General features: G+C 31.1%; 2 protein-coding genes and 1 long non-coding RNA gene across 3 annotated transcripts; 2 read left to right on the top strand and 1 right to left on the bottom strand.

Moving 5' to 3' along the window:
• The first annotated feature begins 2700 nt into the window (after positions 1–2700).
• Positions 2701–16209, top strand: LOC116775495 (neuronal growth regulator 1-like). Its single transcript, XM_032668375.2, has 12 exons — positions 2701–3028; positions 6838–6995; positions 11234–11291; positions 11525–11646; positions 12095–12236; positions 12652–12796; positions 13445–13575; positions 14103–14207; positions 14589–14708; positions 15207–15288; positions 15361–15413; positions 15557–16209. Exons 1-12 carry the CDS (start codon positions 2878–2880, stop codon positions 15757–15759), a joined length of 1470 nt encoding a protein of 489 aa, XP_032524266.2. The 5' UTR covers positions 2701–2877; the 3' UTR covers positions 15760–16209.
• A 530-nt stretch (positions 16210–16739) lies between these two features.
• LOC116775498 (sprouty-related, EVH1 domain-containing protein 1) lies at positions 16740–26881 on the bottom strand. The gene is made up of 11 exons (XM_061525054.1): positions 26672–26881; positions 23075–23190; positions 22218–22309; positions 21585–21750; positions 20533–20588; positions 20006–20129; positions 19231–19307; positions 18867–18963; positions 18384–18468; positions 18132–18243; positions 16740–17242 (listed from the first exon to the last, which is right to left on the bottom strand). Exons 1-11 carry the CDS (start codon positions 26689–26691, stop codon positions 17021–17023), a joined length of 1167 nt encoding a protein of 388 aa, XP_061381038.1. The 5' UTR covers positions 26692–26881; the 3' UTR covers positions 16740–17020.
• Positions 17604–19877, top strand: LOC133319723 (uncharacterized). Its single transcript, XR_009753246.1, has 2 exons — positions 17604–17743; positions 18147–19877. It is a non-coding gene; the product is annotated as an uncharacterized LOC133319723 (long non-coding RNA).
• Positions 26882–27366: the final 485 nt, after the last annotated feature.

Raw genomic sequence — 27366 nt, 5'->3', positions numbered from 1 at the left:
TCGCTGTGTCAGATATTGGAAGACGAGTATGAAATTTGGTTTTAACATTTTTTAGGAATATTAGAATAATAATAATTCTTAGGGACAAGATTCGAGTGGAAATAGCTCCAAGAGAATAATATTTAATGGGCACCTTTATTTATAATACTTTGCTATGAAGGAAGGCATTTCTTTATATATGTTACCAAATCAAAGAATTTTTGTAAATTTTATTTTTTAACTAATTTGTTTGGTCTGGAATAACGTCCAGAAATTATATTTCAATTAAATAAACATTTAATATATTCGAGGTTTCAATTGTTATATGTTTTATTTTTTATTTTTTATTTTGCTACATTTTCTCTAACAGATGTGAAAATATTGGTAACATTTAAACACAGTTGACTTAAAACATCGATAAATTTTTATTATGTAACATAAAGTAAGAAGTACTTTGTTATTATTTTTTTGGAAAATATATCAAGTAAGTTTAGACTAAACAAACAGACAAAGCTCTAGTATAAGTTTATATAGTTTAACTACGAGCAACAGTATTAGTTTTCCTCCGAAGGTTGACGACTGACTCACACATTGTTACTCTCTTTCTCCTATCAATGGGCCACTTTATTTAATTTATCGACAATACGGCACAACACTCACCAAAGCTATTGACAGTGATAACATCAAGCCCTTATGAGATATTATTATAAAATGGTTTATCAGAGAAATTTCAATGTTATACTTAAAAAATATTATTATTCTCTGCACACAAAATATCACTAAGTAATTCAAAAATTATAATGGATTATTTCACAATAACAAAATTTTTATAAGTAGTCTTTGATATATAAATAATAAGACATGAAGATTGATATATAATTATATAATTGTTAATTTTTTTTTTTGGGTAGTCTTAGAAAAGATTGCTTGTCTTGTTAATATTTAACGTGTATTAGGGTGAAATTTAAACTAAGACACGATGAAAACTAAAATGGTTGTTATAGAAAGCTAAACAATATAATTTTTGTTATGGCAATCACCGGTATATTTACAATCAAAAAACTAAAAAAATCCTTTATTCTTAAATAAATTGACAGCTCGAGATGTCAATAATAAGTATCGACTCATTTAAGAGCACGAAGGTTTTATTTAAAAAAAAAAATGATAAAATCTCATAGAAGGTTTGATTAAGCTGTTTATTTTAAAATGGACGATACTGTTATGATGATTTCATTGTGTTTTTGACAGCGTACATTAATACTGATGCCGGTTCGTGTATGGGCTGGAGTTCAATCAAAAAGATTGAGTACGCCTCGTTGGGAAGTGATAAATTCCTTTTACGCCATTGAACATGTATTCCATTGTTTACTACTTCGTTGTTGTTTTTTAGCCTGGTGTTAAGAATATAGTACAGATAAGTGTTGCTTAAAATAGATTAAAAAAAAAGTAAATTGTTTGTTTTGTTACGTAATACATATTTATTTTATTATTTGACTTCAGACAAAGTTCGAGCGGCTATTAAAGTCTGGGAATAATGCTATAAAATTATTATTTACCTCACACATTCGTAAACCGAATACGCTTTACTTACTCTTTGATCGTTCCAGTTATTAAAAAATGTTTCATAATTCGTATCTACAGTGCGAGAAAGCAATAAAAAGACTATAAAAGCTTGTAAAAGTACTTTTCATGTATTTACTGATACTTCAATTTTTATTTGAAACTTTTAGTTGTAATACAGGTCGCTGAAAATTGTTATTGATCGTTACCGATAAAAATATAGCTACATTATGAAGGTTTAAATTGTTAGTAATCAGTAACATGACAAAAAGTTGTTAGTATCAGTTTCAAGGAGTCGGAACTATCGTAAAATACTGTTACACATAATTTTACTAACAATTTAAAGATGACTGCAGTTTAATGAATAGCCAATATTAACTCCGTATATTTTCAAAATTACATAAATGGTTTAAATCAATTTTGACGACTAATATTCAAGTTTAATTTTAGTGACGCAAAAAATAACGACATCCTGTTGTCTACAATGGGGTTGCAATTTACAAAAAATATTACTTTTTGACAATTAAATATCAAAAGCTTGCTAAAAATACAATACTGCTCAAAATTTACTCCCATAAATGCTTTCATTGAGAAAGACCATAAATTAATTACATTCCTGTGATATTTTAAACTTGCAAAACAAAAAGTTTCTAAATTACTAAGTTATATACACTCTACTAGGTTAGTACAAGGCAATGTAAAATATTAAATAATATATTGTATGCAAGGGGAAGTGTTTGTAAAACGACATGTGATATCAAGTCTTAAATGACTAATCTCAAAGACTTCATAAAGGTGAATCAATTAATTGACGGGATGCTGTAAAGTAGTGGACACACTGGGTTTTAGATTCGTCTGATAAATTAAAATATTTAAATCTATACACAGTTAGACTATTCATATTAAGTATTTGGACTAAAGTTTTAAGTTAATACGTAATTCATATGTTATAGAACAATAGAACTATCACAGTTTATTTTTTGCTTTATTATTATATTACTTATTGTTCCCCAAAATAAAGAAAAAAATTGCTAAAAAGTGGTGGTGGTATTACCGCCAAGTTATTCAATTGTTTGGATAAATCTTCTACTAAATAATAAAAAATATTGAATAGTATTGATTAATTCCAATGTCATGTACTCAGTGTGTCTGTAGCTTATTAATGTAAAGCTCAGTGTATGCGTATGCGCAGACGTGTTCAGTGGCTAACGCGCGCGGACTTAAAATAAAATTAAATATCTTATTAGTAAATAAAAATTAAACACACGAGTAGAAAAAATATATTTATTTAGGAATAAAAGATACGGGATATAGAAATAAAAGAGAGATACTTTTGCAATGAATTTTAAGATGGATATAATATGTAAATTTGTATTTATTTTTGTTTTAAAATTAGCGTTGAGTGAAAAAGTTTTCAAAAGTGTACCAGTTGTGGTCAAGACTTACGAAAATGACAGCGTGTTGTTGCCTTGTTACGTTAATCATGAAGGTAAGAGAAATAATTTATATTGAAAATATATAAAAAATATTAAAAATATTCACAGCTTTTATTCGATATTTCATTCAGATGTTTTTGATTTGCATGAAAATAAATAAAATGCGCCCGCGCAGGCGTAAAGCACGTTTGTTTTTTTTTTATCTGATTTACACCCTTTATGCCGAACATTAAAATCTAAATAGTTATTATGTTGTTGTAAAGAGGCTGTATACAATTAATTTTATTTAACTCGTGAATAAAAATTTGACACGACGTTAGAGATCAAATGATTCAAGTTTTTTGTAGCTCTTGTTATTTATATATTAAGGATATAATTGAAATTGTATTCGTTATTATTTTGTTTGTTTTTTTTTAAATGTTTATTAGGAATGTAAATATTTTTGTTAATATTATATTTTGTCAAACATAATTGTCTTAAGAGACAAAAAACATACTAAATTCTTAGAAAAACAGAAATTATTAATATTTTTTTTATTTTTATGTATTGTAGTGTAAATGCTGAACCTTTTTCAACAATTCAAACTTATTGAATAAATGCCCACCCACAGATAATTCTTCGTGGTTGAATAAAGTATTTTTTAGCTATTATTGTTAATAAACGTCTTGTTCTAAGTGCTTCTTCTATAGTATTGTATACATAAATCTGTGTACCGTAATTATTACAAAAAGCATAAACAATAAGGATGAAACTAATGTTATTATAATATAACGAAAATAATGTTACATTTATAATTACACATAAAGACATATTTATACTCCTTCATAACTTTTCAACTTAAACCTTTTTTAATGTAACTGTCAAATAAGTGTCAATTAATTTTTATTGTGATTGTAATAAAGTTTCTGTATACTTACTAAGTTGTTTGGATTCTTGTGTATATTTTTGTTGTTCTAGGCGCTGGTAAAAATATAAGAAGTTTAAAAAAAAATATATCATTAAAAAAACGCCTTTATTCCATTTGACAAACTCCTTCGTGTTACCTCGCCCACAAAACTCAAGATTATAATTCGTCCAATAAATAAAAACGTTGACAACAGTAAAATATTCCACTATTCCAGTGCGAATGAAGCCATAGTATTAGAAAAACGTAAGATACTGTCTGTTAGTGTGTAATGTGCCTTAAATTTAAACAAACTGAATACATCTATACAAATATCTTATACTATAATTTGGTAATGTTTGAACCAGTCGTTGTCTATGGTTAAGTAATTTACTTTAAGGTCCAACGTTTTACGACGTCACAGCAAACTAAGTTTTTATGGGTTCTACGGGATGAGAAAATTAGATGTTTTTATAGAACCAATTTACTAAATTATACTATTTTCCGTATTTATTTATATTGGTTACGTGGCATTTTAACTATCTGTACTAACCATGCGTTAACAATTTAAAGTAGAATTTGATTAAATTCTTAAGAGTTATTATTTTTATATTTGTATATAATAATCTTATTTGTTATTCCTTTATAATAAAAAAATAATTTTTAAACATCGAAATTGATTTCGTACTAAATGTACATTTAACCTAAAAAATCATTGTCTGTCGGTAATCAGCGCGAATAGTAATTTACAATATGTCATGAATTAAACGACAATGTGACAAAGGAAACGAACGCATATTGTGTTTGTGATACGACCGTGAGAAATTTACGCTATCATTAGGTATTTCGACAGAAAAATAGAATAAAAAAAAATACTTTCAAATTATTCAACCTATTTTTTTTAATCCACAAATCAAAGATCACTGGTCATAGACAAATTTGACGGAATAATTCAAATTGTTTTGCGGTTAGAAGCCGACAATTTAATCGTTTATTAAAAATACATACAGTTTAAAAACATACATTTAATCTTGGAGCTGGTGTCAAGATAAATGAGTTGCAGGTGGGGAGCTGGTGAACTGTTTTAATTATTAATTAATGTGATGTCAGAAGCGGTTCTAATAAATATGGATTCCATCGTTAGACTGGTGATGCCATCTAAAACTTCTAATAACGTCCCATCTTTATCTTTTACATTAAGAGCGTTTTCTTGTTTAGTTTTAAAAAAAAACTGTCCATAATGCCAGCTAGATAGGATTTTTTGAAACTCAAATATTTACTGTACTGAAGATATGATTTTATACATGGCAATATCTTTATTAAATTACGATCGATTGATTGAGGTCAATTAAAGATATAATACTTTAATTGTTTTCTTGAATTTCTTGTCTCAATCAACACGAAAGCTTTCTTTATTTAAGATTAAGAAAGATAAAAAAAGCTAAAAAATATAATATAAAATATTAGAATAAAATAATTATAATAAAGTTATAATATGATTTCATGAAAATTCAAAGGTTTGATACCATATCCAATGACGGTGTCCTTACTCGGGGTGTTGCCCCGTGGCACTACGGACGCAGCGATAACAGTAGCTCGTTGATACATCTTTGCATTGGAGTTAAATATGATTGAGAAACGGGAAACGTATCGTATGTAGTGTGACGGTGCAAACTTATAGTAAGCGTGATGTACATGAACGTTTATTACCAACAGGAAGAGAGCGTAGATTCGAATCTTTGTGTACCAATTGTAGCCCCTACCGTCATTCTGAACGAATTACTAACAATAAAAGTATATTCTTATAAATTTGTACATTTGTACACAGTGAAATAGTTAAAAGAATTTTTCATCAAGATTCCGTATAAGTATTAAAAATGTCACTTAGATCATCATCACTCTTAAGGCTGGTACTTAAGACATTCATTACAGGAATTTGTCTTTAAATATTTGAATTAATTAAACTTACAATAATGTATTCAATCGTAACATTCTTGTATTTGTTTCAACGTGCTCCTTTTTATAACTGCCGAGCCGGTTTAGATAAAACTCTGTATTTAGATAGATGTAATGATGGGATATAACCTAAAAATATAATTGAAGCAGATCTATTAATTAACTTGGAAATAAAGGGAAGGGCGTTATCTAGTAAGTATGAGAAGTTGATAAAAAAACGTTACTTTCAGTGAATGTGTTAATACAACTAAAGTTCTTGTATATTATGTAATAGTTTTTGCCCGCGACTTCGTCCGCGTTAATTTTGGCATTAGTAATATATGTGTAGCTGACCGGGGGAACTCTATTCCGCCCTAGAGGCAAAATATAACCAGATATTGGAATTTATTAAGTATTTTTTTTGTTTTTTCCATCAAATAGATTTAAATATCGTATGTCCGTCTCCTGGTTCTAAGCTAGCTCCCCACCAATTTTCAAGCATATCCCTACAGCTGTTCTTAACTTATAAACGGCGTAACTAACACAACTTTCTTTTATAAATATAGATAATTGTTGAAGATTATCATCAGCTCAATTCAAGTTCATGTTCTCGTACTACAAACGGTATGTCAATAGTTTTTCATTCATGAATCTTATCATTTACTATTAATGCTATTTACGTAGTGACTACGCCAATTTATACTAATCATTTCTATTTTTACAAAAATGTTCAATTTAATTTAAATAAAACTAATATTATTCGGATTACTACGAGTATTTTAAACTGCATAATCCCGACGTTTCGGTTACTTTGCACCAACCGTGATCACGGGCGGGCGAGATGCGAATGTTTATGAGATAGGAATGTTGTTTTACACTCAACTCGTTTGCCCGTGATCACCTTTAGATGATTCCTCTCTCTTCTCCCTCTTTATATTATAAACAATGGAAAATCGACGCTGATGATTATGTTAGTCTTTAAATAAATATTAATTAACGGATTTGATGATAGTAATGTTGTATAACTAAAAAATGTTCATTTAGATGGCGAATTAAGAGTTCTCTGGTATAAAGATTCAACACTCCTCGGGGACAGTGCGGATCCTAACCGCCTTTTGCCGCTTCGTACAAGGATGCACGCCAACTACAGTCTCCAGGTCGACGGTTTGATAGCAGACGACACAGCAGATTACACTTGCGAGGTAAGAACAGAAGATTTAATATAATAGAACTCTTTCAGATTTAACAGGACGGAATAAAACTGAATTTATAGGTTTTTAATGATCTTTGTCAGAATAATGCTATTTTCAATTTCACAAGATTTCTTTATATTATTATCCAATCAAATTAAGAATTTAATATGTTTTATTGATAAATACATTGTGTATGACTATCTTAGCTTAAAAAATTAGTGATTTTTTTTAAACTGAATTTTAACTAAATTTTAAACGATATAACTCTAACACACCTATTAGAAAAATTAAGACGTGTAATCCTTAATACTTAATATTTATTACATTATTACTAATAAAGGACGATTGTCAACATAATTTTTAAATGGGAGGGGTGTAGTGACGAGTTAGACAGATCGTCAACAACTTAAAAATCGAGAAAAAGTATGTATAAAACTATAAAAATGTGACGATATGATGTCAAAGTCACAGGAAACCTTTAGTTATAAACACTAAACAGAAATTATCACTGAACAGTGTCAAATAGAGTTTTTTTTTTGCTGGAAATAAAGATTATGTCATGTTTATACTCCATTTATTTTTACAACAACCATAGTTGTTGAGGTCATGTCCACAATAATACAACGTATTGTCTTAATCTGACACAATTGATGTCTAAGATATTAAATTGTTTAATTAACAGTATTGACATAATATTTTAGGTTCAATTGAGAAACTTTTCAGAGCTGTCTATTGTGAATAGAAGAAAAGTTATCACTTGTCAATCATACTTTGTCATTACGTTAATCTTAACAACAATGTTAGCTGTATGAATGAAATCTTCACTTATATGTTAGTATAAATTGTATGTGATTTATTTTTAAATGCTATATGAAAAGCAAGAATTTTTAAGAATATGTATATTACATAATATAATGAATCAGTTTTTTTACAGTATTCCAAAGTCAACTGAAAATAGACAGTATAAATTTATTAAGACCTTAAATTTAGAAACGTTTTGTGTGGACATTAATAGTTATAAATAAAGGTGTTTGGGAGATATCAACAATATAAAATGCGAGCCAACTGTTTCTGAACGATAAATTGGGGATAAAAAAATAGTCTGAAACAAAAAGTATTTTGTGATAATTGCGAGAGTTGATAAACGTGTGCCAAAGTTTACATGGAGAAGAATTGCACAAAGTTATTTCATAATATAATATGTCTTAGACATATTATATTAGATATTGTATTATTAAAATTAATATAACAAACACTACCATGCCCAACACACACACATATACATCAATCCGTGATGATTCCTCAGTGTGTGTGTGTTGTCACGAAACGTCAAACAAAATGACATTTCTTTTTTAATATGAACTTGAAATAACCAATTTATTATGAACGACTAACGACTTTTCTGCCATATCTGTATCACTAGTAACTTTTAAACTGCCACGTAATATTTTTTAAACCTTATTTTCATTGAGCGTCTTAGTGACAATAATCTTAAATGGGATCTGTTATGGTTTTATTGAAGCCAAACAATTTCATTAAACGAGTTAAAAATAGTTTCAATGCAATACTTTTTTGGTAACAACAATTACAGCGGGTTTCTTTAGATCTCAATTTAAGTAATTTGATAGTAGTGATGTACAAGCAATATAACTATAAAATACAAACTTTAACTAAAACACAAACTTTAACTAAACGTTCATCGCAATCGATAATTTTAAAAAAATCATTTGTCATCCCTATCTCAGTCATAAAAAATGTTTTTTTGACAAATGTATTCAAATGAAAATAGACCATTTAGAATTTGCCTCTAGGAAAATCATGAAAAACAGACTAAAAACTTCAATTGTAGTACAGATTAAATATAGTTTTATACTTAATTTTTTTTTAATTTATATGCATATAAAATTAATTTTGAATGTTACTATTTATCTAGTCAGCGTAACATTTCATTAACGAATTCATTGATTGATTAAGAATTATATGAAAAATAGAGTTCCGATAAAATATGTTTATTTTTTATATATTTAAATAACATTTTATCGAACATCTTCGATCCCAGCACTACACTGAGCGTTCAAACTGAGCAATTACACAATCAAGCAATTTTCCCAAGTGTTTTGCGATGTTCAACCCGTATCTAGAGCCATTACGTGCGCTGGTACATATAAATTACTTACTTATTAGATAAATATTATATTAAAAAAATCTTTATTATATAAAATAATACAACTGTTACAGAACGTTTTGAAATATATTTTTTTTAACACGTTATCATCTAAAAGGTTGAAATTTATTTAATATGGAAATGTCATTTTAATACAAAATAACCAGCTGTTGTTAGCGAGCTTGCCCGCATAGTAAATCCTCTTTGAAGCACACGTCATCATACTTTTGAAGTTCTATCTACCTCTCGACGACTCCTCCGCCAGACCCCGACTTGGTGACATGGGATCAACTTCAGGTATATCCGTACATTTAAAAATTATTTTGAAAATCGTCCTTTAATTGACGGATTAATAGAATTTATGAGTTAACGACTTGCTCTTTTGAGGCCTGCTAAATTGTAGCCGAGTTACTCGTTGTTACATTACATAGTTATATACCTAGTAGTAAAATTCTAAAGCTGTGAATTTTATATCACAAGCAGACATAACATTTTTTTTTAATTAATAAAATAATTAAAATACCTATTTTATTAATTCATACAAAAAATTTCCTGGCAATCGTAGACATCTTAATGATACGCATAAGTTTGTACTACGAGTTAATATAATAATGTGTGGAGATTAATGAAGAACTGCGAACTTGCGTCGAGCATACTTATTAAACTGTCATTATAAACTGTCAACGAAAGATAAATAATTATCAAACTACGAACGTAAAGCAACGGATTAATTTGTCCAACAAATAAAAACTTTGACATTGACAACATGTTCCACGATTCCAGTGCGAGGGAAGCCACAGGTAAAAAAAAAAGTTCTTTTTAAAGATAAAAATGACTTCATATATCCATATATTATGCAAAATTAATATATATAATAAAAGTAATGGAATTAATCTAGCATTTTATTTATTGTTAGCATCTTTAACCTTTGTGTTTTTTCTTGTCTAGATTAAAAATAAAAATGTTTGATCTGTGGTACTTAGGTTAATTATGACAATTGACAAATCAGCTATAAGCAAATAAAACAACCCTGCTATCCTACCAGTTTATAGTCTCAAATCCACAGATTTTATTCAAATTACAGACTATAAAAACTATATCTTACATATTTTTTATGAGGGCTTCTTCTGTTTTATTATAAGTAGTTATCTGTCATCTCAATGACAATTGTAGCGGAAATGAATATGGCGGCGAACCCTTCTTTGGATCTTAATTATGCATTTAGTCACTTATTAGGAAGTCACATAATAATTGCCGCTCACTAAATATTTGTATCAGAATACAAATATAGAAAAGAAAAGAAAGATTTAAAAAAATGTCATGTTAATTTCTTGAAAGTTATAACGTGCAATTTGCTTAAAAATATTTCTCGAAATCTCTTTAAATCGTATAATAGCTATGTACCTATAGTCTCTACAACAATATTTTTTAGAAACTTTCTAAAATTTAAGGATTCTCTGAAAAACGACCTGAAAGACTACGATCGTTTAATTTGTATAAGTATCCAGTTTAAGTAAACTGACCAGGTATACAGAATCCCAAAAATGACGGTTATTATCCTATCTCACTGTTGTTGTTGTTGTATTATTGAAAGTTTGTAAGTATGGATGTATGTTTGTTACTCTTTCACGTAAAAACTACTGAACGGATTTTGATTGAACTTCACAATAATATAGCTTACTCATCAGAATAAAATATAGGCTATAATTTATCCCGGAATTACGGGTAGTTCCCGCGGTATAACACTCGTATTCTGTACGACCTCTCGTTAAGTTTAATACGCAACTCTGACAGAAAGTTATAGCGAATTATTTAAGATGCGACAATATTAACCATCCATTTTTGATAAATACCATAAAAATAGATTATGATCTCCTGTTGCAACTGTATGTAGGATAAGTGACTCTGGACACTTACAAACTCTTGCAAAATTTTAACATCAAGTAAAGCAAAGCGACGAAAATCTTTTTTTTTTTTTTGTAAACAACACTTATGTTTTATAAAGTGATCGTTCTAGTGCCCTCTCTACTGTGAACGCGACAATTTGTATGGGTGGATTGATCTCATATTTTTCGTACACCAGGTTATTCGTCCAGAGCCCTTGGGTCCAGTCAGACAGACACACGCCATCGAGGTTCAATGTAAGTTTTATGAGATCACTCAGCTATAATCGTAACGTCTCTTGGGTCTATGATAGAACCAAATATGTATATGTAATTCTTTATTCTTCACGATTTAAGAAAAGTTTTGTACATTTTAGAGAACGGTTTTTCTTTCTATTTACGTAAAAACATAAAAGATTGATAAATATTTCCTTATCACTCTTCTGATTCAAAGAATTTGATGGTATTATAACCAAAATTGTGATTGACAGATGCTCCAATAGTGAGGACAATACCTGAAGAAGGTTATTTGGAAGTCAAGAAAGGTGAATACGTTGACATTGGTTGTGAGGCGACTGGGACACCTACTCCTATCGTCAATTGGAAGAAGAATGTAAGAGAAAATATTTAAGAAATAATTAAGTTGGAGAGTAAAGCTCAAGAAACTGGCTCATAACTATGACGTGGCAAATTTTCGTCAGCAAAAAAAAAATAGTTTCCAATATATTATATCCAGTCGTTTTCGATGAGGTTTAATCAATACAAATTGTACAATAACGTTAAAACAAAAATTAACACGGGCCAGTTTAATTTCACTAAACTGGTCTGTGTTCATTGATTTCATAGATGATAGAATCATCGAGCAATGTAGCACAGACATTAGAATAATTCACAGACTATAATTATTTGCAAAACGTCGGTGTAGTTGTTACGTACGTCAATGAAATTTGTATTCTGTATGAGGTACGGCAACACAGACAACAGATGGCGCTGTCAGTCTACTAAATTCTATACCCATTATCAATTTCCGTACTTTAAAGTTGTTTATTGTCATATACCAGGGAGAGTCCATGGCGCTACTGGAACACAGGTCCAGGATTCGGTTCCGCGCTGAACACCGTCTTCTAGCTGGGGTGTACGAGTGTACAGCAACCAATGGCGTCGGCGACCCCATGACAGCGGCAATAACAGTTATAATACAAGGTCATATCAGTGGATTACAGGAAATAATCAGCAGATACCCAACATACAATCATATGTACTTCATAAAAAAGAATTTGTATTAATTGAAAATGTATTTGTACTAATCGTAAGATATGACTTAAAACATAAGTAAATAATACTTTAGTATAAGTTTTGATAATGAAATTATTCGAAAGACGAAGAGAAATGGGTTATGTTAGACCAAAATGACATTGTTTGTTCCGTCTTATGTTTGAAACAGATAAACCGATTTTGATTTGACTTTCGCTGGCCGATAACTGACATATAAAGGGTAACTGAGGCTATTATTATATAAACATTTTATTACCTTTATTAATATCAATGATAAAGACTTAGCTATCCGCAAAAATTAATCTTTACATATATAGTAATTGTTGAAGTTATTTATCAATAGACGCTCCAGTAGTAACTACATCTCGTAGTTTCGTTCATACGGCTATAGGGCTGAGAGCGGTGCTGGCGTCCAAGCTAGAGTTTGCAGCACCCCCAGCTCGCACGGCCTGGTACAGAGATGGAAAACCAGTTCGGACAGACGACAGGTAAAACTTTGTACGAATTTATGGACGTTTGTTACGTTTTAGAACAAAAATTACTAAACGGATGTTGATTAAACTTTACAGTGATGTAGATTGGACATTACAATAAGACAGGATGTAATTCATTTTTCGGTATTGTGTCTGAAAACACGTGACACACAATATATCATTTCAACACGCTTCATATCTCTCTCTGAGTTCAATGCTGAAGTTCATACGGATAAGATCGCGGGCAAAAACTAGTATACATAGATGTCCATATGTAAAAATGAAATAGAAGCACTCATATACATAGCGAGGAAAAGGTTTTATTGAAAAATGAAATAAATTGTTTAAATAAAATCTTTCAAGAATATTCTTCACGTATCCTATTACTGTACTTTTCGTTAGTTTTGCGATGTCTGTAATGGGGTGCCCTGAGAGAGGAATGAAAGCCGAGACTGCTGAGTAGATACTGCCTTTATTTCAAATAGATCGTACATTAAATAGGTACAAAAGTAGGTTACATATTCTATAATGGTTAATAAGTATGTTTAGTTACTATAATCTATTCACTACATCTCAGTCCCTAACTACGTTTACGATGTAAATTATTTTAGATACATCGATTTATCCATTGATTTAACGCAATCGTATGTTTTTTTTTTACAGAATTATAATAATGGTTAAGGACAATGTCCATCAGTTAATATTTAGGAGCGTCCGGAAATCTGATTTCGGTAACTACACCTTCAGAGCTGAGAATAGTCTCGGTATGGCCGATGTTTCGTTCAAATTGACGGGTATGTTAATATAAGTTGTTTTTAAATAATTTTATATCTCTTTAAACATATACGTTTATACACATATAAAGTAACATGATAAAAAATTACAAATGTTTAATATTTATGTGGTAGTAAAAAAGTCCACTCATTTTAATAATATATTTATCTTATTGGTAAATTATTTTTTTACAGAATGTTTACAGTAATTAAATAAAATTTGTACATATTCAGTTTACGCCATATTTTATTACGTTGCACAAAAATGTCACCTTTATTCTGAAGTTAAATTTAAAATCAACTTGTAAGACAATGCTAAGATTTTCGCGTCATTTAAATAAATTAATATTTTCTGATATACTACACTTTATTCTATTATTTTAAAACTACATAGTCCCGACGTTTCGGTTCCTTTGTAGCAACCACGGGCAGACGAGATGAAAGTTTAGATTCTAAAATAATGAAAAACGCGTAGTAACATACGAAAATCTTATTATTTTATCGTAAGACTTATAATAAAACTAGATAAATACCTTCTCATTCTCCAGGTGTTCCAAATACCGCGTCATTTAAAGTGGATCCCTCTCTAAACAAAGCAGATGCAACAAGTTACACACTGCTGTGGGAAGTTGATAGCTACTCCAATATCATAGGTAGTATGATAAATATAAAAAAAGAAAAATAAATATTGTAATTACGATGTTTGACAGTGTCAAAAATGTCCTCACCACAGATAATATCTGTCTAAAGCAAAATAAAAGAAACAGGTGTCGAAAATTTTTAATTACCGTCGCATAATTATATAATGAAAATAACATGTTTCTGTGATCCAAAATATTATTTTATTTCTATTTGACAACTTTGAATATTTTTTGATTTTAATCTGTGTACTTACCATTACTGTCAACGTACGAGTATACCTTCAGTTTAGAAATTCCATTATTTTTAAAGTTTATGAATAAAAAAATCTACCTTATTAAGTTAATATTTAAAACTAGTTCTATAAGCAAACTGTATACTTACTTAAAACACAGAGTATAATCTTTGGCTTCGTCCATACTACGGTCGTCCCGCTACCACGGAATCGGACTTCATAACGACCGAGACTCCAAACGTCTGGTCAAAGATCGTGGTACCGGGAGACTCTAATGAAGGTATGTTAACTACCTAATATATACCTAGACTACCAGTTATTAGTCTTATATCAGCTGTGATTTAGAAATGTCAAATTGAAACACTTTTTTGCAGCTTATTAGTACCTTTTTAAGCAAAATAAAAAAAATATAAAAAATAAAGTGCAAATCGTCTGATTTTGTGATTTTTTAAATATTCATGCTTAACCTATAAATATAGAATACGTTATGATATTATGAGGTCAGTAATATATATACAAAATTCTTGCATTTAGTCTTTTGATACGTTCAAGTAAGGTTGCTTAATGTTTCATTAAGCTTTGACTTAATATCTGTAACACAAAAAAGTTCAAGAATAGTCCACTTATGTAATTTGTCATTTAGTAATTAAATGGTTTTCGGTAATGTTTCATATAATGTAAAGAACGTTATGAGTGACTGATTGAAATTATTATATAATTGTTTCGTAAATCATTGTTATTTATCTTTAGCATAATTATTAAAATCTAATATATTCAGGTCCAATACACAGCGCCGCTTATTCCGTCAGAGGCTTAACTCCGTCTACCGTCTATGAGGCGGTGGTCACGTCTAGAAATAGGTATGTCACAGGAAATATAAATAATATAAAATTTAACCTGTAATGCATATAGTAAATTTTTAAATCTTCTAGATTTGGATGGAGTAAGCCTTCCGCTGTTCTACATTTCGCTACAGAGCCTGGAGGTAAACAATCTTATACTATTTCAAATTAACTTAAAATTTTGGGCATAGATACTTTTTTCTATAGTCTATGGCTAAGAAGGCCACACGTGAGCTGTTTTTAATAAATTCACATGTGTATTTAATGTACTGTATATTAATTACAGCCGGAAAAATTTTACTCTCGACATCGGATTACACCGATTTCACTCCAATCTTAGAAGATCCTGAACCACAGCAACTTTACAATATAACACAGGCGCAAGTTTTCGAACGTTTCAACGAACTGTCAAATTCATCGAGGCGGGATAAAATATCATTAACCTGTATGTTTACTTTCGCATTTATATTATTTAAATACTTTTGTTGATATTCAATACGAAATTTGTCGTTACCAGCTCGTTCGATGGCATTTTTGATATAATGCATCTCATTTGTAAACTTTATTAAATAAATTGCGCCCATTAATTATTACTTTAGACGTAATTGTTCATGTTATAACAATTAACTATACATTTTTCGGAATTTTATACGTCTTAAAACTTTGTATACTTTTTTCTTAGTATATTTTTTTTTTATTACATTTAAAGTAAAGTTATCTGCCAGAAAGTGATTGGATTGTATTTAATTATAAAGTGTGGTTGAGCAGATCTGGCCTGGAAATAAATTGATATCAACTTACCCTCCAGTAATACGTAGTTGTTATAATTTTATGATTTGTAAATAGGCGAAAAGAAAAAAAAAATATATTTATTTTTTACTGATTTTTTATTATTTTATATAATTTTATACTGTCAAATAAACTAAGTTAAATAAGTGACATTATGGTTTTATTTATATTTGCCTTATTATCTATGTAATAATATACAAATTTAACAGATTATTCACTTAACACTATGTTTGTTATCTATAAAAGTTGTACTAGTAATTCTACTAGATGACATCCTGGTTTATATTAAACTGAGGACATGTTTCTATAACGCTGCATTAGTAATAAAGATAATAAACAATGCAACAGTTAAAATTCAACAAATAAACAGTTAATTCTTCTATGTTAACAAAAACAATGATAATAGGAATGATGAATCCTGTGACCGGATGTGGAAAATACAATACGATGAACAGTTTTACGATAGGACTATAACAAATATTATAATGTGTAATCATTTTATTTATAACACAGTATGATATTTCCTATGCAACACACAATGAGCAGTCCCAGTAATTTACACATGAGAACATAATGACGTAAATCCATTTATTTAATCATACAACTTACACGATACTTATCAATTATCATAAAACTTTTAATCACCTACAATAATCGATAAAATCAAATAATAAAAAACATTTATCTGCATACGATTATTTATTTATATATCGATACATATTTAAACAACCATCGGAGTCGCGTTGCAACCCTTCATACATTAACTTTGGTTTCGATTCAAACGATACACATAGAACGAATAAAACACAAACACTTAAACGAGTCCCGTCTCAAAATCTCCAATTGAACGATTTGTATATTCATTCGTTCACTTGACGGTCGACATGACGCGAGTGAGCCCTGTCTCGCGCTACGGGAGCGTCATCGAACGAACGAACGAAAGAACGAACGGCTGAATGAATCAGTGGCGGGCGGGGCGGTGGGCACCGCCGGTCAGTCCGGCGCGGCGCGCGGCCCCGTGCAGACACGCGAGCGGCGGGTAGCAGCACAGACACGGCACGAGCAGGCTGAGGAGTGATATGCCCAGCCAGCGGCGCAGACACGCGTCTCCCGTCGGGCCGCACGCGCACGGTTGAGGGTTGAAGTCACCCTCGCCGTCGGACGCGCAGTGATACACCAGGCACTGGTTATACATATAATGCTATAAAACTTATTGAAATGAAACCTCTTATGGGACTTCCAACAAGGTTGCGTTAAACGTTTAACGGTCGTGGAGGGGGGGGGGTTTAAAAAGACAGAGAGGGAACGTTTGGCGCTCGAACGCGTGCGGGCAAACAGTTGTCACTTCTAAGAAATGTTAATAAAGTTTGTCTTAAAGAAACACGAAAAAATTCCTTAAAATTAAATTTCTACCACTTCCTGTTTTTATCCAACATTACGAAGTTACACTTCTGCCGTGCGGAAGGGCTCCACGCAATGTAAATTTTTTGTGTAAAAGACAATCATTTCATTAACAAGTGCGTCTATTCAGTGTATACAGGTTGGAAGTTGTTTATTATTAAAATAATGTGAGGAACAACTAAAGAATATCTCTGCTGTGATAATTTCATTTATTGAAAAATGTAAACATCATCAGCCTATCGGAGCCCACTGCTGAGCAAAGGCCTCTTCTCACATGGAGAAGGTTAGAGCATTAATCACCACGCTTGCTCAAGTCGGGTTGGCGACTTCAATCTTATAATTTGTAATTATAAGACCAGGTTTCCTCGCGATGTTTTCCTTCACCGACCGTCAGCGGTGTTTAAACACTCTTAGAGAGTACATATGACTCGGAAAGATCACATTGGTACTTGCCAGGTTTCGAACCCGCACCCTCACGTGTGAGAGGCGGGCCTTTAACCTCCAGGCCACCATTGATGAGATATTTTATTGACAGTTGCTTATTCCATCTCACAACTACTTCACCAATTTTGATGAAACTTTGCAAAACCAATTGATATAACAGACTAAAGCAAGCTAAAAATAAAAATCATTTAATATTATTCCATATATATATATGTATATATATTTACCTGAGCGCATTTCAGACACGTGACCCCGTCGACACAGGAGCGGCACAAATCTGGTGCGAACTCGCAGGAACCGGCGCGATTCGCGCTCTCCAAGTACCACTCGTGACAGTAACTGGAACCATTCATATTATGATATATAAATATACTGAACCGATAGCGATGAAACTTAACAGTAACGTAGATCGGATAACGGCGTTGACGGCTGGCTATATCATATGTATATGTATATCTCTTTCTCATTGTGATACTAACCGACACTTGAGCCTGGTTTGAAACACCTCCGGAGGTAACTTCTTATCAGGCAGAGGTGGACTTGTGTAGGTCTTTTTAATTGAACCTGGAATTAATGAAACACATAATAAAGTATTGCGATTAATGTAAAATTATTTATATGTGTGTGTTTCTGTGTGTGTGTGTGTTTGTGTGTGTGCGTATGCGTGTGAGTATGTTTGTGGAAAATGAGAAATTATACATTGAGGAATAGAAAATAAATTCTCATATTAATATTGATAACTTTATTTGGCTTTATATTTTTTATATTCGTACTATTTGCGTATTATGTTAACTTTTATCTGTATGTCTATTTATTTTTGATATTTAATACCGAATTGTGTGTGTACTATGTAGTATGTATAGTTGGGGAGCTATGTTGTAACATACAGACGGACATTATCAAAGTTATTGAAAGATATAAGTCCGTTTATATGTTAAAATGAATTTTCATTTAGTACGCACCAGAGTCCCTTTTAAGCAGCGGTGGTTTAGTATTCGGTGATGACTTCTCCGAACTGATGACACCGGGACATACTTGAGGGTATGTGTAGTCGTGAACCTTGAATATATATTTATATACAATTTTTATGAACAGGTAATTTGAGATGTTAATGTATACACATAAAGAAATAGTATTCTTATTCTTAAAATAATGTATGAATTAAATATTATTAATAGAAAAAAAATCTCTTTATATATTAATTAAATCTATTTCTTTACTTCTCTATTTATTTAAATTTATCATATTAATATTACGCTTGTAATCAATGTTGTAATACTGGTGATAAGTATGACATCTTATATATTATTAAGTTTAATATCTTACTGCAGACAGATGAACGTACGGACAGCGATCATTATCAGAGTCATCCAGCTTGTCATCGTACTGAATGTTCAGGGAATCTGGAAATAACACACACATGCACACATATATATATATAAAATAAATTTGTGTCAGTTCATAATTCAATTATATATGGATTTGGATGTATTCTTTGGGAGGTAGTTTGAGAGCAGGTGACTGACATGGGATACTTTTGATTAAGTTTCTTCGAAACAGAAAATAAATACTTAGTAAAAATCACAAAAAAATCTTATTCACAGCCTCTAAGTCTGAGGCGTAACATAGTTAGTTATATATTTCTGCTTGTCATGCTAATGTTGACAAAGTCTTCTAAATTAGCTAGTTATGTTATAAATTAAACTAATATTTAACTAACTAACTAAACTAACTTTTTTTTATTATTTTTTACTTTGCAGCACGTGATCGCGGGCGGACGAGATGTCATCTTATGCGAATAAAATACGCGTAGTGATCCGAATGATATTAGTTTCATTAAAATCAGCGGTTCCCAACCGGTGGTCGGCGAACGAATTCAAAACTATTTTAAATTTTATTCATGTTTAAATAATATGTTTTTGTTGATACAAAATACATTGAGTTTTTTTTATTAAAATTAATTTTCTTAGTCATTCTTTTTATTTTTCCTTCCCATGCGAACAACAATGAATGCAAAGTGGTACCTAGTCAAGAAAAAGGTTGGGAACCACTGCTTTAAATGAAAACTCGTTGAAGTCTCATCTCACAGCGTCATACAAACCTGTGAGCGGATGCTGCGGCAGCGTGATCGCCGACAGTATCGGTGTCTGGGACAGTTCATCTCTTCTCCTCGATGCTGTCGACGTCTCAGAGCTGGAACGAGACTCCGAGGGCAGGTTCAGGCACTGCGGAAATTATTTGTTATTAATTTATTTACGTTTACGTTATATTTATACTGTGTCTGTGTTATCCCGTATTGGTCTTAGTATTGTTCAGTTTTATTAAAACATATAAGCTCTGGAGATCATAAATTTTATATGAAGTTTAGAAACAAATTGCGAACATATAAAGGCTTGAGACAATAATACAAAATTATATATGCAAGTGAATGGAAAATTAAGGATAAAATTAACAAGCCAGAGTTGTTACACTAAGCGGAGTAAGGATCCTCTCAGTGGTATATATTTTTTTGTTTCTGACTGTATATAACTGTCTTAATGTATGAGTGCCTCACAGACTTCATACTAAGCTACACTGTACATTGTGCGTGAGAAAATATTACTTATATAGATTTATATTAACACTCACTTCAAATATATTATTCTCTTCGTCGTCTTCTTTCGGCTTGAGAAGATTCCGTTTTCCTGAAAGGTTATATATTTTTTTACACACACACACACAGACACACACACATATATATAAACATAGAATACATATAACAACTAGCCATATATATTAAATACACCAATAATTGGAATATCTACAATTCTTGGCCTACAAATTTAGCTTAAGACATGAGCTTATTTGCTTGTAATGAGCCTGAATATTACGGTTTACCTTAATGTCAAATATTGAGTTAGCCGCTATGAGCTTTAAGGCATTTAAGATTATTCCTTCAGGAACCCGACATGTGAGTCCTGGTTTTGCTACTTGATACCTTTTGTTGTCATATAAATTTGACATTTAAGCGCTTTTTTTCTGTGAAATCAACAACAACTTAAATTTCCATAATTATTTATTAAGATGCAAGAATTTAGGTTAAAAAAAAAATTGACTAAAGTTAAGCCATCGAAACAAGATAAACTTTATCAACAGCTTTTTTTCAACTTTGTTTTAATGCAATTTACACTTCAAGAACCTCTCTCGTTTAATAAGGAGTGAGGTAAATTTAACTTTTGTATAACTGAATTTCATATTTCTAATTCGTTTAGGAGTAAACCTTTTAAACGCCATATAGTTTACAAGACAAACTTTTATAACATTATGCATTTCTTATGCATTCATACTTAATATGATGAGATCTTAAATTTTCGCGAGTATTCATTTAAATGAAACTAGTATTATTCGGATTTACTACGCGGATTTTATTATTTAAAAACTACGTAATCCCGACGTTTCGGTTACTTTGCAGCAACCGTGATCACGGTTAAACGGTTCACGGTTAAATAATAAAATCCGCGTAGTAAATCCGAATAATACTAGTTTCATTGAAACTTAATATGACTTTTATAAATACGACAAAGTTATATATATATATTATCTATGGAAATTTGATTTCTATATAAATTATTAGACGTTCCGGAACAGAGTAATCAAATCCCACGTCTTATATATGCAAGGTTAGCGTAAGACGAACTCACGGTACAAATGATTGACGGCTATCCTGACTCCCTTGTCGAAGTGTCTGGCGTCTGCGGCCGTTTGGAAGGTGAGGCCGTAACGCTTCTCATCGGACACCCAGTGGTGGAAGGTCGGCATCACCTTGTGGTAATGGAAATCGTCTTTCACGGTGCAGTCCAATACCAACTGGAATTTTATGGAATTGGTTGGAATTATTTATATATATCAATAGATGTTGTAGTAAAGATTTGGTTTGAAGGTTAAAGTCGAGCAGTTGTTATCCAGGTCTTAGAAGGTAAACAGTGTGGTCTCGCTTATAAAACACCATGTAGGTATAGTTTTACTTTAAGTAAAATTGATATCAATTTAAAACAATAGCACGATTGGTTTTTTTACGTTACTCGTTATCCTACTGGCGTGTTGTGGAAATGTGTTCTGAAATTCAAATTTTGATCAATTTGATGAAATCCTTAGGGTTTGAAACTAAGCAAGAATAAAATAACGAATATTAGACCCAGTCAACTACAAGGTGATATAAAAATAACGATAAGCAGTCACAGACACCTACACTTCACTACAGTCAATCCGTTTTTTTGTATTCCTAACCTAACAAACCTAACCTAACCTAACCTAACTGAGAACATATATCTCACCGTGTTATCGTTTATCCTTCGCCCGTGTATATAATACTCTGTCTGCAGTACGCTGGCCGCCGACAACGCCGTGTCGCCACTATCCGGACCACCTTCAAGAAGATACAGTGAGTATACACACATAGCTTTTACAGATTTTGGAAGAAACTTCACTTGGACTGAATATTGTCGACTTCACCTGGGTTTCACTGTGTACATACAACATAAGGATCAAGCAATATCGGAGGACGGAATAAGTTGTATGTATGTTGGTCACGTGATACTTTTCAAATTTAATACTTACTAATTGAATCAATGCAAAAGCCGATGTATGCAAGTTACATTCTCGTGGATATTTTCAGTGTCAAACTGTCTTAGAAATGAGATTTTAGTGAGCATCATAATATGTAGAGTAACTAATTTAGGTATAATGGACTGCATTAATAGACTGGTGCTGTTGTGTGGCTCTTAGTTTTCGGCACGGAGAAGATTTGAGGGTAGTAAAGGTTAGAAAGAGTTTATTTTATATCTACGAAGCTCGCAAACTCAGTTTCTTGTCTGGACAAAAGTTATTCAGGAAACCAGTGATTGTGAATGTAATTCACAAGCTTGGACTAAACTTGTACTCTTTTCAGATGGATATTTCCTTAGTTATCTATCTGAAGCAATTTAAACCATATGACAGTTACATAAGAACCATTTTTATTTAACTAGGTATTTTCCACAATCCAGTTTTCTGCACGTCAAAACAAAACTTTCGTGATTATTCATTTAAATGGAACTAATATTTACTAAACCGCGTAGTACATCCGAATATATTAGCTATATTTAAAAGCCATGCTCATTGCGTGTGTATGGAGGGTAGTCCAAGATTTTACCGGGTCCACGGCGACACACCATGACGTCGGCGAGTCCACCCCCGCCCAGCGCCATCCACCCGCCCGTGCCCTCATCCCTACACATCACTTGAGCACGAACACGTACCAGGTAGCCACTGTATGAGATAAAATTTATATCAGCAGTTGTTTCTGGTAGAGTTAATAAGGGTTATTCTAGAGTGACAATAAAACTTCAATTTTATAGTAAGGTTTATTATAAACATTTAAGATTAGATGTACTTAGTTTTCTTGTATTTATTTCTTGTGCTTGTATAAATATGCACGAAATATACAAATAAAGAGAAATATTTTTTCTAAATATCTTAATATTTGTCCTGTTTGTAGAGTAAACATTGATATTATATAAATAATAATATTATTAATCGTATTGACGGAATTAATGGTTAGACGATGTTTGTTAATTTTCAATCTAAACAATAATAACAATGTTTGTATCACATCTCGTCTGCCCGTGATCACGGTTGCTGAAAAGTAACCGAAACGTCGGGATTATGTAGTTTTAAAATAAAATAATAAAATCCGCGTAGTATATCCGAAATAGTTTCATTTAAATGTTTGTATTTCACAAAAACGATTGATTATAATTTTTTGCCATAAATATCCTATTATGTTCAAAACAAGCCTCTTAAAGAGAATTCCTGGCACAGTTTTACGTTTTCCGACCAGCAAATGATAATTTCAACGTTTTTTTTTTATTCATGAATGAATCGTATTTCGATTAAAAACGTGCAACTCGTACTAGATAAATTAACTATGAATGTTCCTTCGTACTTATAAAGCGAGTTTACGTAAATCAAACACTTGTTGCTTCTTTAAAAAATACGCGAAATTGGTTCTTACAAATGATTACATTCTAACTGACTGTTAGGACTTTGGAAGTAAGACATTTGTAACAATTAATTAGACGAATTAAATATTAGATTTTTGCAAATGTCCACTATTAAATCTCTTAGTATGTGTACACTTTGTTAGACTCTGCTGTCAGTTTACCTACCACGAGTCTTCATAGTTTAACTAAAGACAAACAGTTTTACATTCACGAAACTTCTCACATGATGTTATGAATGTAGTTTTATGAATGAAACGCTGGTAGTTGTAATTTTTTACTGTATATGGCTATATCAGCTAAATTGATGTACTTTTTCTTGTATATGTGAAATTTGACTTTAATACTTCGTGCATTAAATTATAACTTAAAAATGAATTAAGATTTATTCATTATATATGTATATAAAACGAAGTTAATTTCAAAGTTTTAGAATTTGATTTAATTTTATAAACGTGTGCTGGCCGATAAGGTCATTGTTCATCAACCAATTGTCAGTAAATTTTAACGTTACATTGATTTTTTCTTAATTTTTATAAATCATACGAGATATTGTGTGAAGAGAACCGCGTCAAACATAACTATGGGGCGTTTTTATATAAAAAAAGGTACATTAAGTAACTATATCAATAGATTTTCATTTGCGCTACGTACTATTAGTCTATGAATGTGAAAACTAAATAGTAATTCGTAAGTTTCTTAATAATTATGCCAGATTATTTGTATTCACTCGATTAACGTGATTGCTACAGCAAGATATATAAAATTCATTTTGTATGTTTGTCCTGTCCCAATGAGACCATTACATATAACCGCGGAACATTCGCATCTCTACATCACGTTAACAATTTACATCGTCAAAACGGTTCTGAAGCCAGCAGCGTTCAATATATAGATTTTTGAGCCGAAATATGTTTTGTTAAAGTGTAATGTTTAAGTTTCCGAGTAATATTTAGTATACAGACATGCGGATGACGTCAACGTCCACTTAGCTCAATTCGTGCAACGTAATTAAAGTACCACAGGAAGTATCAAATATCTTAAATAGCCACTTCGGCTGCGTTCACAGTTGGAAACAATTTGGATAATATGAAATTCAACTTTAAATTAAATTAATATTATAGTATATACACAATGATATCTGTTTGGATTTATTATTTAGTACACTAGAATAATTTTAAGGCAAATAGTTATGAGTTTAATAACAGATACATTCGCATTTATAAAACAATAGGCAAATATATCAAGACTTCAAGCAAACAGCTGTTTTTATACTACACATGAGTTCTAAATTCAAAATGAAGTAATAATAATTTGGTGACAAAAAATATTCATACATACATACATAGTATATATATATATATATATACATATGTATGACTATATATGTCATGTTATTAATATCTAAAATATACCAACATAGAAAGTTATAAAATTAATCTCGATAAATTTTTGTCATGTAAAGAAAATTAAAACACATTACAAACAAAGACAGTATCGCAAACCTAGTATAAAAATATTATGACAACTGAAATGTATATATTCTGTGTATGAGTGATTTTATTGGATATTTTTTAAAATAATTTGTTATACAGATATTATCAGAAATGAGATATAAATTATAATATTGAATATAATCACATTGAAATAAATCACTCGGTATTTGTCATGTAAAAGATATTTAATTTGTAGGTCTATATGACATTGAGAATTTGCAAATGTTAGTGTCTTTATGATCTGTCTTCTAATACTATATGTGGCTTAAAAGTTAACAAATAGTTAAAAGTTAACTAAAAGTTAGTTAAAAGTTAACAAATTGCCCAGCCCTTCATATAAATTTATCTTTATGGCGTTCAAGAAATCTATAGAAACATAAGAAAAATAATATTTTTTAATACAATAATTATATATTATAAATTGATCAAATGAAAAATTAATTTGTTTTTATTTTTGTTGTATCTTTTATAACGTTTTGCTAATACTAAAAATGAAAAATCAATAATAAACTTATTGAAAAATGGGTAAAAACAGAATTACAATACAAAATATAATAGGTGTATTGATACAAATTTAGAATTAGTCACTTTTTTTGGATGAAATATTTTTGCTCCTTTTAAGTTAATTAAATATAAAAAGGCTTAATCATATAAAGCCTTTTTAGTACTATGTATAAAATATTTTTTTCTTTTTTATTATTCCACAGCTAATCAAATATAAATAATTATCAAATAACAAAAAAATATAATATATATTTAATTAATTAATCTATAACTGATCTTTAAATTGTTAACTGGTGATTGCATTGATATATATATATATATATATATATATATATATATATATACTACCATATATATATTTATATTGAACCAACATATTATTTTCATTCATACAATACTGCAATCGACTTTTGTAAACGTCTGTATATTTCATTGAGCGCTAGCACGAGACAGCTTCAAATGACCCCGAAAGGAGTTATGTACTTTATTGTGAATGAACATCAACTCATTGATTATACCTATACACCAGGGTGACCCAAGGGCGGCGGTCGTAAGTATTAGACGAATTACAACATGTAAATGCCTCAGAGGGTCCTTTTGGAGCTTGTTTGTGGAATATTGAGCTCCAGAAATCGCTAAAAGCCTCATAATCAGTAGACTTAGCTCAGAAAATGGCCGGGTTAAGCCCTTCCTACCTAGTGCAGGGCGAAACACGTCTTCCACATACAATGTTACAGAGACATCACTTACTTTTCAGATGCCTCGGTCATGATTCGACACGTCGAATATCCTAATTTCTACTCGCCACTTCACAGATTTCACCATTTTTAAGACATAAATACATCAGTTTCACTTCCAAACCGTTTTTATTTCGGCCCTTTGTTGGGCCTCAATGCGCCTGCGTTAATAAAACACTCCGGGCGGGTTTTCAATGAATGCGACGAGTTCGAGCGACAGGTGGCGCTTGGTTAGTATGGCGACTACAAGATGAGCTATCTCATTGGTCGGAAAAGTCACTTCACAAATATCGACCAATCACAGTACACCATTCACTTCAAGACCAATGCCGTTTACATTCACAGAAAATGTTCATGCAGCGGGTTTTTTAAATGTTTTATATCGTTTTCATGGTTTTTTACATAGTCTTAAGTAATTTTTGTTACTAAGAAAAACACTAATTCCAAGAGCGAAAACTGTAGTGTCCGATCACAAAATCTCACTGTACAACGTCTCAATAATGTATTTTTTATATATCAAACCGGTAGAGAGCGTTAACTAGGTCACGTTAGCCTCGGGACTCCAAGTGTTACTGAATGAAGGCCCGTCCTGCCTTCCCGTTCATGCTACGACCATTGAAAAATATATAGGTCAAATCATTGCAGTGTGTGTAACCCAGTTGCAGGTTGCTTGCATTCACAGCCCAGGTCTATTTATATCTGCTCTAT

Source organism: Danaus plexippus, chromosome 27 (assembly GCF_018135715.1).
Source record: "Danaus plexippus chromosome 27, MEX_DaPlex, whole genome shotgun sequence".
NCBI lineage: Eukaryota > Metazoa > Arthropoda > Insecta > Lepidoptera > Nymphalidae > Danaus > Danaus plexippus.
This window is presented reverse-complemented; position numbering and strand designations above follow the sequence as displayed.